The 11,119-nt window shown below is 54.4% G+C and overlaps 1 protein-coding gene across 1 annotated transcript; it reads right to left on the reverse strand.

Annotated features, from left to right (window-relative positions):
• Positions 1-5,414: 5,414 nt before the first annotated feature.
• LOC131840487 (guanine nucleotide-binding protein G(s) subunit alpha isoforms XLas-like) lies at positions 5,415-8,670 on the reverse strand. The gene is given in 7 exon segments (XM_059188476.1): positions 5,415-5,593; positions 5,596-5,818; positions 5,820-5,945; positions 5,948-6,142; positions 6,144-6,214; positions 6,217-6,285; positions 6,509-8,670. Coding segments are annotated over 7 exon segments (2,817 nt in total). The 5' UTR covers positions 8,463-8,670.
• Between the last annotated feature and the right edge of the window lie 2,449 nt (positions 8,671-11,119).

Below are 11,119 nucleotides of genomic sequence, written 5' to 3' on the forward strand. Positions count from 1 at the left end.
TCTGGGATCAGGTAACAATTTATACACCTCTCTCCTCACCCCAAACTGAATCATTAAGAAGCATTTAGTAAGATCTAATGTTCAAGTTAGCATGTGGGCAGAGCTCCACAAGTCTAAGGCTCCCAAAGTCTCCTGAGGTTTAACAAATTACCCTGTAGTTCAACTTGGGGTTTTCCCTCTAAGTGAGTACAACAGAAGCACACGCCCTTCGTTTTAGTGACTCTGTCACAGATCCGTTCCCTCACGTTCCTCCCGTGGTCCAGCCCCCAGTTCCTGCCCCGGCCACAACTGGCTCTGGTAATTCTAACGTGGAAAGGGGGCACCGTGTGCTCACTGCCTGTCCGAGACCCAACTGACCATGAGAGGATCAACAATCATTAAACATCAAACATTGCTTTTTCTTGTTGTTCTTACCTCATTCTTGGAGGGCTCATCTTCAGTTCCCACTGGCTGGACTGCTTCACCGTCTGGCTGTTGGGAAGGGAAACTAAAAACAACTTTTTTTTTTTTCTTTTTGCATGTATAGTAAACATAGAACAATTTGCGCTCAGGTCCCTGGGTTCAACCACGGTACAGAGTTGGTTTACAGATTGGAGGATGATATAAATAATAAAAAGAGAAGGAGGTAGAGGGGGTGGGGGTAGGAAAGAGGGATGGGGAACTTTTCTAGGACAAGTAAAAACAAGGTCTCTCTCCTCATCTTCTCTTGGCCACGTCACTCCCCTGATAGGGGCTTCGCACAAACATAAATTTGGCACGGTGTCCTCTGTCTCCTGTTAGAGCCGACCCTTATCTATATAGTATGTACGAAGAGTGTACTCTGAAACGTAGAGAAAGAACGGGTGCCTAGTACTTTGAGAATTTACAAGTTAACAGTCTCATGGGGAATACAGAAAACAAAGAAACACAAACCCCACATTCTTACTTGGAGCACGGAGACAAAAGTCTAAGAGAGTTTCTAGAAACAATGGTAACCATATTCTGGACACGGGCCTGTGCCAGATACAGGGTTGAGGATTTCTAGAGGGTAACTTCACTTCTGGCCCTCTTTTTAGAGAATTGTGGAAAAACGCAGTCTCTTTCTCTGATTCTTCTGGAAATGCCCCTCCTCGCCCTCATTCAGAGGCCTCCTGGCCTGGCCCTATGGTAGTTTTTATCTGGAGCCTCCCACCTGTCCCTTTCACTTTTAGAAAGGCTGCTGAGGATTTGCTGATCCTCCAGCAGGACTCTCCAAGACAGACAGAAACTGGCTGATTCCCCACCCTCCCTGAAGAGGTCAAGGTCTCACGCCCAGGGTGACCACAGGCCAGGACAGGAACCTGAGGCGATAAAACCCCTTTCCAGTCTAATTCAAGGAGGATGTCAGCAGAGGCATAGTCTCAGAGTCCTTGTTGTTGGGGGACACCAGGGCTGGAGAGGGCTAATTATTAGACTGACTAATGCTTGAGGGTTTCACCTGGGGGAGGGTGGCAACCTTGTCCTGTCTATTGGCCCAGCCCTTCCTATGTTGAAAATTGTGAATCTTCCTGAGAAATTTGATTCTGAAATGGACAAGCGGCTTGTTAATTTCACATTCCACTAGGAACCCCAGGAGGCACAAGATGGAGGTTTGGAAAGAACCCCTTTGCCACCAGCTCAAGAAATCAAGAAGTGTGGAAACCAATTTTAATGCTACTGAATGAAAGGCTATTTCTGTGTCTTCTGAATGTTACTTTATGTAGAAGCATTGGGGTGCCACAGTTTTGCTAGGGGTGACAGTGAGTTCTATTTGGTGGGAAAACTGACTCTGGAAAATAGCAGAGGCGTGACAGCATGAGGAATTTCAAATCTAGACAATCAGACTACCTTCTCTTTAAAAATATACTTTTTTCTTTTTTTTTTTTTTGCTTAATACCAACGTTCCTGCATAAAATCAAAGGTGATTTCTAAGACTATGCGCTAACTCTTGCTAAGCTAAGGAGGAATTAAGCCCCAACAAAAAGTAAGGAATACTTTAAAAAAAAAATCATTATGAAGAATATCAAAACAAGAGTGATTTTAATAGGGTTACTAGATCCAGGCCGGGATTTTAAGCCGTCTCCTCCTCTAACACTGCAAGTATAGGGAGCCAGGCACTGAAGCCCACTTTTTAGTATTATTGTCAATTACTATTATTATTATTATTATTATTATTTTAGTGGAACACTGAGTAAGGAAAGGTTTAGACCCCACTGAAGAAAACCACAGAGGTTCCCTAAAGGAAACCTGCAGTTGAAAAAGAACAAAACCCAATAAACAAACTAAGACTACAGCGTTGGCAGATGAGTTCAAGCAAATGTGGAAACCAAAGACCCCCCCTAGCCATGACAGGTTATGTCAGAAACGGGGGGCTCACGCGTTAGGTATGCTCAATGGACATTTCTAACCGCAGATCGGCTGGGTCTGGCTGTCCTTCAGAAAGCAGAAGACGGCGAGACGCCTGTCACTTGACAAGGGATTTGAAGAGCACGCAGCACACTCACCATCATGCGTTACACTTAAATAATGCTTTGTGGCCCATTGCCACATTTTTTGTTAAGCACGGTCTTATCTGAGTTAAGAAACTTTTGATTCCTTCACTTACCTCGAAGTCTTTGAGCAAAAGTCCCTGACATCTAATCTCATCTCTCGGTTTATTTGCCTATGACATGGGGTTCTACCACATTTTTATTGCCCAAGGCTGTTCCAAAGGACAAATGTGACTTAAATGAAAGGCTTTTAAAACTATAATAAGAATGTGGTATCATTATGCGTGATCATTACTATTACTGGTTACTATACCTGAAGGCAGTGAGGCCATCCCTTTCAAGTCAGGAGGGGGGGAGCAAAAAGCCCAGGGACCCCACTCTTCTTTGCCTAATACCAATTTCCCATGATAGACATAATGTGGGCAAATTATAAAAATGAACCTACTTGTATAGAAAACATTTTTTTTTTTGAGAGAGAAATCTATGGGAAATTGGATTTTAAAAGGCAGGGAAGAATTTCGGCCTTCAAGAGGCATAAAATACTACTGGGGGAACAGAGAGGGAAAATCATAAAAGTCTCTCTTAATTCTAAAGATTTGGTGGCCTGATAAGCTATGCCTTTCCCACTGCACCACAAAGCTCAGTGGAGGCATTCTGAATATGGAAACAATTGCTGTACTAAAGAAGAATTAGGAAAAAAAAAAAAAAGCGCCTCTTCTGCATGATGGAATGCAATGTATCACTATTGTACCTGGTGGCATAAATAAATTATCATACAATTAATTGCAATTCACTGTATAAATAAAGTATCATGGCAAGCTGGCCATTATTATCTATAGCATTTGCCTGCACAGTTTTAATAAAATGTAGCAGATACTAAAAAATTCCAATCTGCCTGCCCCCACAAGTCTTAAAAAAAAAGGGGGGGGGGGAGAATCATACCCAAATTGGATTTCCAAAAACATGGAAACAGTCTATTCTTGAACAGTCAAATAAGAAAAAGGCTTCATCTCTTACAATTTCTAGAATTTTAGTCATGTTATTGATTACCTATCTATCTCCTTAAAAAAAAATTTCCCTATAATGTGGTTAAACTGGGCAATAAAAATGGAAACAGCACACACACACACACACAGCTGTAAAGCAACAGATGAGCATGCATGTCACAAATTGGTGACCATATGAAAGGATGTTCTTTCGGCCCGCATTTTCAGCGGTAGAAATATATGGATGTCTTGTTTTGTGTCAGAACCGGACTGTTAGCTAGAGGTCTTGTCCTAACTGTAAGTCCTCATTCTTCTTCTCCCCCCTCCCCATCAGTAGCTCAGACCGCTACCTTCCTTGTCACTTTGCCAAATGAAGGTTGGTTGGAAATGAACCGTTTTCCCAAACCGCATTACGGCAGCAGGTAATGCTGGCTGTCCTAACTCAGGCTCGTGTCTCAGATGCCTGGGTTTTGGTCTTCTTGACCAGAGACTCCCTGAGACTCCCTGAGAGCAGAATCAGGGCAACTGCAGGATGACCCCAGCAAATTTCCTTTTATTGAGGTTAATTTTGCACTCTGTATACAAAACAAGGGTGAGCAAGGTAAACTTCTAATATTCTCAAGGCTTGGCCCCAGTCATGGACTGACAGTTTGTTGTAGGGTGGGCATAATCTGTGGTTTAAGTCCCCAGTCCTGATTTAAGTGGACGGTGCTTTCCAAAACCACCCACCCCCCAGAATAGAGGACTCGAGACACGGCAAAGAAGACTAGTGGAGATCGGCTGGGAAAGCCTCATGTCCCAAATGAGACAACAGAGACTCCAGCAAGTAAGGGACACTGCCAACTAGGGGGCGAGTGGACACTGTCACCTGTCTGTATTCCTATCTGTATTTGTGTCCCTTCCCCATCAGAGGTCAGCATTCTAGAACTAAGCTCAGAATATTGAAATGGGACTGTTATGGCAAAAGCAGTTCCCTGCAGGAAAACAGTGCATTGTCATCTAAGGCTCTGGCTATAGTAGGGTTGGGACATCCCAAATTTAAAACTGCTTCCCTTCTATACGTGATTAGGAAAACGATGACGTCATTATTTCCCCGGGTGGGTGTCACTAAAACGAGCGCCATGTTTTAAACTGATTTGTGAAAGACACACATGTCACAGAAGCCAAAGGATATTGTCCATAATGTCATTACTAAAAAGCATCACACATTATAAAATATTTAGCGAAAAAATGTAGCCCAGCTTTAGAAATTGTGATCTTTAAATCCCCTGAAAGGTTTTAGAGAGTAAAATAAAGAAATTAAGATTGTGGAGGTTCACTTTTGAAATTTTCATTCAAGCCACACATTTAGACTCTTGTTAATTGCTGCTTTGATGGACTGTGGCACAAGGAGCCAAAGCCTCAGATGGGAGCCAAGGCCAGGCTGGAGGAGGAGCAGTGGGGGGAGTGGGAAGGGCCAGAGAGGCAGGGAGATGGAGAGGAGGAGGGGCTGGGTGGGTGGGGGGAGAGAGTCCTAGAGGGGCCAGAGGACACCTAAAGGTGGGAAAGATGAAGACAGAAGGAGGGAAGGTGGAGGGCCGCCAAACGTACCAGCGGTGGTTATGAACACAAGACCATTTTAATTTCTTGGTATCCCAAGTCCATTTGAAGAGGATCTTACCTTTGATCCTCTCTGCCCCAGCTAAAGCTGCTTGAAAAGATTCACATGCAAACATTGACATGTTTCACAAGTCATGGTCAACAGTTTTACCACATTTCGTCCATATACTTAAAATACACTGGAAACATTTTTAAAAATTTTTTTATTTTAATTGCATTTGGAAGACAAGACAGCATTCCACTCCCAACGCATAACAGTCTTTTTAAACCAAGCCCCTCCTACTGTACTCTTTGTAAAAGAGGAAATGATTGGCTTACCTCGGGCTCTTCCCTAGGAAAAAAATTATTTCATATTTTTTAAATACAGCCACGCCCACCCTCTTGGAACCAGCCCTGTGTAGGTTTGGATCCAGACCTGCCCGTAGCAGATTCAGAGGGTTTTTTTTCCCCCCTCCTCCCACCATCCCCCCACCAGGTGAGCTGAGTGTGTGCAGAATACTGAACGCATGTGTGTAGCCCCGACGCCCCAGATACCTGAGTGTCTGGTTTTTCAACCGTAAAGGCGGGAGGGTTTGGCGAACGAATGAGAAGTGAGGAAACGCTTAGCGCAAAGGGAAAAAAGAGAGAAAGACATACAGAAAAAAGGTTATGGAGGCCAGCGAGAGGCGGCCCCCTCTCCCCCGCGCCAGCAGCCCAACACACTCCCCGAGACGTCCCACCACCTTCTCCTCCGCATTTTTCGCGCTGCCCGCTGCAGAGCGCCCGCGCACAGGTACCACCAGAGTGTGCAAAACACGGAAAGTTTTTGCCCGCGCCATGGCGCAAAACACAAGACAGCCCGTTCCCCAGTACGAGTACACAGTCGGCGGGTAATCTGGGGGTGCCAGGGATGCGAATTGGGGGACACTTGAGCATATCATGCACAGGCGGACACAATATGGACACCAACACACACCAACGACAAGCTGTCTGAGTCCAAGCAGCAGTGCCAGGCGAGGCGGGGGCGCACCTTCCCCAACGACCCCAGCCCACCACGGCCCCAACCGGCCTAGCCTGGGGAACCCCGGGGCCCCTCCCCGGCAGTTCCTGGCTCACCTGAAGCCCCCTTCTTTCTTGCCGGCCCCCACCCCAGGACTGGGGGCATCTTACGGTCGCTGACGCTGGCTTGTCCAGCCGGAAACGACCCTCAGTGTTGCTCGGCACCACTTTTCTCCCTGGAGGGCACATACTTCGACCACCCAAGCCCAACCGAGGCCCCCTCCCGCTCCCAGGGCAAAGTTAGGGCCCCTCACTGGAACTTTCTAGCAGTCTCTTCCCGCCTCGGCCTGGACCCCCTCCTCCCGCCGCCAGGCCCTGAGCTCCACCGGGCAGCCCTGCCACCCCCTCCCGGGGTCCCCCGGCGGCCCTGCTCCCCGCGGGCAGAGTCCGCCGCATTACCTAGAAGCAGCAGGCGGTGCGTACACATGTACCCCATCTTTTCCTCCTGGAGTTGTTTGTCGATGAGCTTGCTGCGTTTCTTCTCTGCGCGCTTCTGGGCGCGCTTCTCCAGGGCTTCCTTGCGCATCTGTCTGCGCTTCTCCGCCAGAGGAATCTTCTTGACCTTGGGGCTGTGCGAGGCTTTGGGCTGGGGGCTCTCAGCTCGGCCGAAGCAGCCCCCGAAGGCCTGCATGAGGAAGTTGCGGAGCAAGTTGCGCCGGGGCTTTCGGCGGCGGCGATTTCGCCGGGGCTGCAGCCAGCGGCGGCATCCGGAGGTCCCATCGTCGGACTCATCGCTGCTGTGGTCGTCGCTGCTGACCGACCCCTCGTCGTCGTCGCGGCTGCGGCCAGACCTGCCCCGCCAGGCAAATGCGCGAGTAGGCTGCGGAGTAGGCGGATCGGCAGCCTGGATCTCGGGGCTGGGGGGTCTAAGGAAGCGCAGCTTGGGTCGGGCTCCAGACGCAGGGGCGGCAGGGGCTGCCCGGGCGGCAGGAGCAGCTGCCCCGGCGGCTGGAGCGGCTGGGGCGGCTGGGGCGGCTGGAGCGGCTGGAGCGGCTGGAGCGGCTGGAGCGTCAGGGGCGGCTGGGGCTGCCCCGGCGGCGGGAGCGTCAGGGGCGGCTGGGGCTGCCCCGGCGGCGGGAGCGTCAGGGGCGGCAGGAGCAGCTGCCCCGGCGGCTGGAGTGTCAGGGGCAGCCGCGGCTGCCCCGGCGGCTGGAGCAGCAGGCTTGGCCCCGGCGTCCGGGGCTCCGTCCCCCGGAGAGGGGACTTTTCCTTCTTCCGCAGCAGCTGCGGCTGAGCCTCCTTCCATCTCGGCTGCTTCTCCCTCAACTGGGGGTCTCTCTCCCTCTGCTCGCTCTCTCTTAACTGGGGCTCGGGAGACCTCGATGGGCGGGCCGTCAAGCGCGATTGGGGGGCTGTCCATGTTGACGGGAGCGTCGTCGACCCCAACGGGGGCGCTACCAATCTCGAGCGGGGGTCCGGAGATCTCCATCGGGGGGCTGTCGCCCGCGAAGTGTGGAGGAGATCTGACAGCCTCTCGGGATGGGCTGCCGATGGCGGCTGGGACCCAGAGGGGGGGCTCGTTCGCGGCGGGAGCGAGGAGGACCGCACTCGAGACCGCGGCTGCCGCGGACTGGCCGCCGCTGCCGCCGCCGCCGCCGCCAACGCCGTCGATTTGTGGGATAGCTCGGGGGAGCCCAGGGGGTGGGCTGTCGTCCCCAAAGGCTGCTCCATCAAACTCAAATGGCATAGCCTCCTCAGGGGGAGGGCTGCGGTCTCCTCCAAAGCCTGCGTTTGCAGGTCTGAGAGCTTGGGGCTCCTCGGGAGGCGTGCTAAAGACCCCCGCACCTGGGCCTCCTGGAGCGAGGTCTGAGACCTGCAGGAGAGGCTGGCTGCCACCTCCCTGGGCAGGCTGCTCAAACTCAAAGGGCATGGCTTCCTCGGGTGGAGGGCTGTAGCCTCCCAGGCCTGGTCTGGCTTCACCGAAGGCTCCGGGCTCCTTGAGCGCTGGGCCAAAGACCTCCAGGCCTGAACGGGCCCCAGCGGTGTCTCCAGGCTGCTCCGGGGTAGGCCAGAAGCCTCCTGAGCAGGGTTGCTCGACCTCGAAGGGCATGGCTTCCTCAGGAGGTGGGCTGTAGCTTCCATGGGCTCCTGCTTCTTCGATGGCCTCTCCCACGTTCTGGAAGTTGGGCCTGGAGACCTCTGGGGGTCCACAGGCCTCGCCTTCAATCTCGATGGGGACGGGCTCGCTGTGAGGCGGTTCGGTCTCCATCTCTTCGGCTGCGCTAGGCCCAGGACTGGGGGCAGCTGCCCCTGGGGCCTCCAAAGATGGTTGCTCGGGCTGTTCCCCGAGTTCAAGGGGGATATCGCGTTGTCCTGACATATTATTGCCGTCGAGGCAGTTGCGCACGCCCATAACACGGTGGCGGACTCTTAAAATAAACTTGGGGCCCCGTAAGACGGAGCACCCAACCGAACTAGGGTGAAGAAAAAAATTTCCAAAAAATTCAAAGTACTAGCTAGAAAGTTCTCCAACCTCACTTTCCAACCCTCTCGAGGTCAGGGGGTTCAGGGCCTCAAACCCAAGACGGTGGCGGAAGCAACTCTATTGTTGCTGGTGGAGTCTTGGCTCCTTCCTGGCCACGTTTTATCCCCTCAGGCTGCCCCCTGGCCCCCCCTTTGGCCTGCCCTTGTCCCCTCCTCTCGCTCTCTGCTCCAGGCCAGCCCCGCCTGCTTGGATCTGAGGAGCGTGCCGATTCGGTCCGAAAATCGCTGGTAGTGCTCGCTGTCTGCCGCCAGAGGACGCCGGCCCCGGTGCCCAGGCGGCTCCGGGAGCCGGATCCTGGCGCCGGTAGCCCCGGACTTTGGGTAAGGGGGCTGATGAGCGCAGGCCTCGCAGGGATGTTTGGGCTCCTTCCACTCCTCTCCCTGACTGATTTGGAGTCTTTCTCCTCTCTTATTATCCCCTGGCCAGAGAGAGAGAGCTCTCCTGCGTTGCGGGACACGTGACGCAAGACGTGGGCCCCGGGCAGCTTGAGCGCAGGAGCTGAAACCCTCCCTCCTGGACCCAAATGACTCTCCTGGGGGGGGGGGGGGAGGGAGGGGGGAACTGCAGGAGGGTTTCATCACCCCAGGATACCCCTGAGCCGCGGCCCCCGGACCCGGGCAGCCTCCCACCTTAAGCTCCAAGTCCGGAGTGCAAGGGTTCGGGCGCGTGGGAAGGGGGCACGGGTGCGCGCGGGGATGCGACAGGTGGTCGTGAGCCCACCGGCGGAGCAGACAGGAGGCAAGGGGCGAGGGGCTGCCGCGTGTGCGCACATAATTTGTTTTTAAAATGCCTTGAGGTACTTTCCGCCGTTTCTGCAGCTTTTGTTTGCCGGCTCACGGAGACCGGCTCCAGTAAAGCACTTCAGAGTTCCCCATCCCCACCACACTCCGGGGGTCCTCGCCGTAGCCTAGGGTGGCGCAGGCAAGGGTTGCCCCCCTTTATGTGGATAATGATGCAGGGGAATTAAGAGGGTCTTCGGCACGTTCCATGGAGACCCTCTAAGTGTAGTTACCGCGGCATTGAACGCGGGTTGGGGGGGGGGGGGCACACACGGAGACCCCGTCCAGCGCAGGCCTCAGAGTTCCGGGGGTCTTACTGTTCTGGGGACGGGCTAAGGGGATTTCAGTTGAGATTTATGGTCGGCTTGGCGCGGTCTCGAAAGACTGGACAACCCTGTGCGCGCTGAACCCAAAGACAGACACCGTGCCGCGCCGGCGGCAGCCGCTAAAATGTGCCGCTTATCCGCCTCTGGTGCCGGCTGCCGGGGGTCGGTCAGCCGCTCCAGGTCCTCTCCAGCCCCTCAGCAGCCCCCTCCCAGCCCCTCTCCTCTCGCTGTGGGTATCCCAGAGCAGCGGCTTCACTTTTCCACTGCTAACTCCCTCAGAGGCGGCACTGAGCCCGGCCACAAGTCCCGCGGTCGCCTGGCTGCGCTCCTGTCGCCGAAGCTCGTGGGGGCTTAGAACCGGCTGGGGAAAATACCCGCACCGCCCGGGTGGGCTGGGTGCGTGCACGCGCACCACTCTGGGTCTGGGGTCTGGAGTCTGGAGTCTGGAGTCTGCGGAGGGATTTGAGCCGCGGGGGGGGAAAAAAATTGCTGCTTGCGGGTCACGTACGACCCGGGACGTGGCCATGAGGTCTGTCTCGCCAGCGGGCGACGCGGACCTGCAAGCCACCTTTAGGTGCAAGGCATCCGGGCATGAGCCAGGCGGTCGCTTGGCGCGCGGGCGAGAGAGAGGGCACGATGAGTGTTAGGAGGGGTGGGCTGCGGGGAGCGGGAGCGGGAGCGCCGCTTGGATCGCTGTGTCTGCGAGCCGCAGGCGGGCGAACGACGCACCGCTCAATCTCGTTAGGTCGAACGCTTCCCTCTTAGAACGACGGGACCACAGCCACGGCGCATCCTGGCCCCGCATCCACCATCCACGTGGCCTTGCTGCAGAGGAGAGCTGACAAAGTCGGACTCTGGGCAACGCGTGGGGCCCCCCAAAGGCGTATCATGTCAGGTGTAGGGGTCTACACCCTTGGAAATGCCACCACTGAACTTTGGCTCAAACTTTGTCCAACTGTGCCCACACGTGACGGCCCAACCCTTTAAGCATCCACTGAATGGGCCAACTGGGTCGCGACCGTCAACCCACTCCCCTCCGACCCCAGCGCTGGGTCAGCCATTGGGCTGGGGTCACGCCAATCAAGGTTGCCTGGCGAATGAGCGGGGGGCTTCGGACCGGAAACCGGATATGAATGGGAGGTCCAACAGGGGGCGCCGCGTTGGAACGCCCTAAGAGGTTGTGCTCCTGGGGTGGTTGGAAGCGGCCGGTGGGCCGGCGTATGGCGGCCAGGCCTGGGAAGCCACGAGGCTGCCTGGCGCCGTGGGGTCACTCTTCCTGAAGCCACAAGTCACCAAGGCTGGAAGGGAAGGTCAGGGGCTGCCAGGGGCCAACCTTAGGTATCGCTGGGGGCGGTGGGCAAACCCACCCGACCGAGGGGACCGCCGCAGAGGACAGGCGAGGAGGAAGAAAATGTCTGAG

This window comes from Mustela lutreola, chromosome 9 (genome assembly GCF_030435805.1).
Source record: "Mustela lutreola isolate mMusLut2 chromosome 9, mMusLut2.pri, whole genome shotgun sequence".
Taxonomy (NCBI): Eukaryota; Metazoa; Chordata; class Mammalia; order Carnivora; family Mustelidae; genus Mustela; species Mustela lutreola.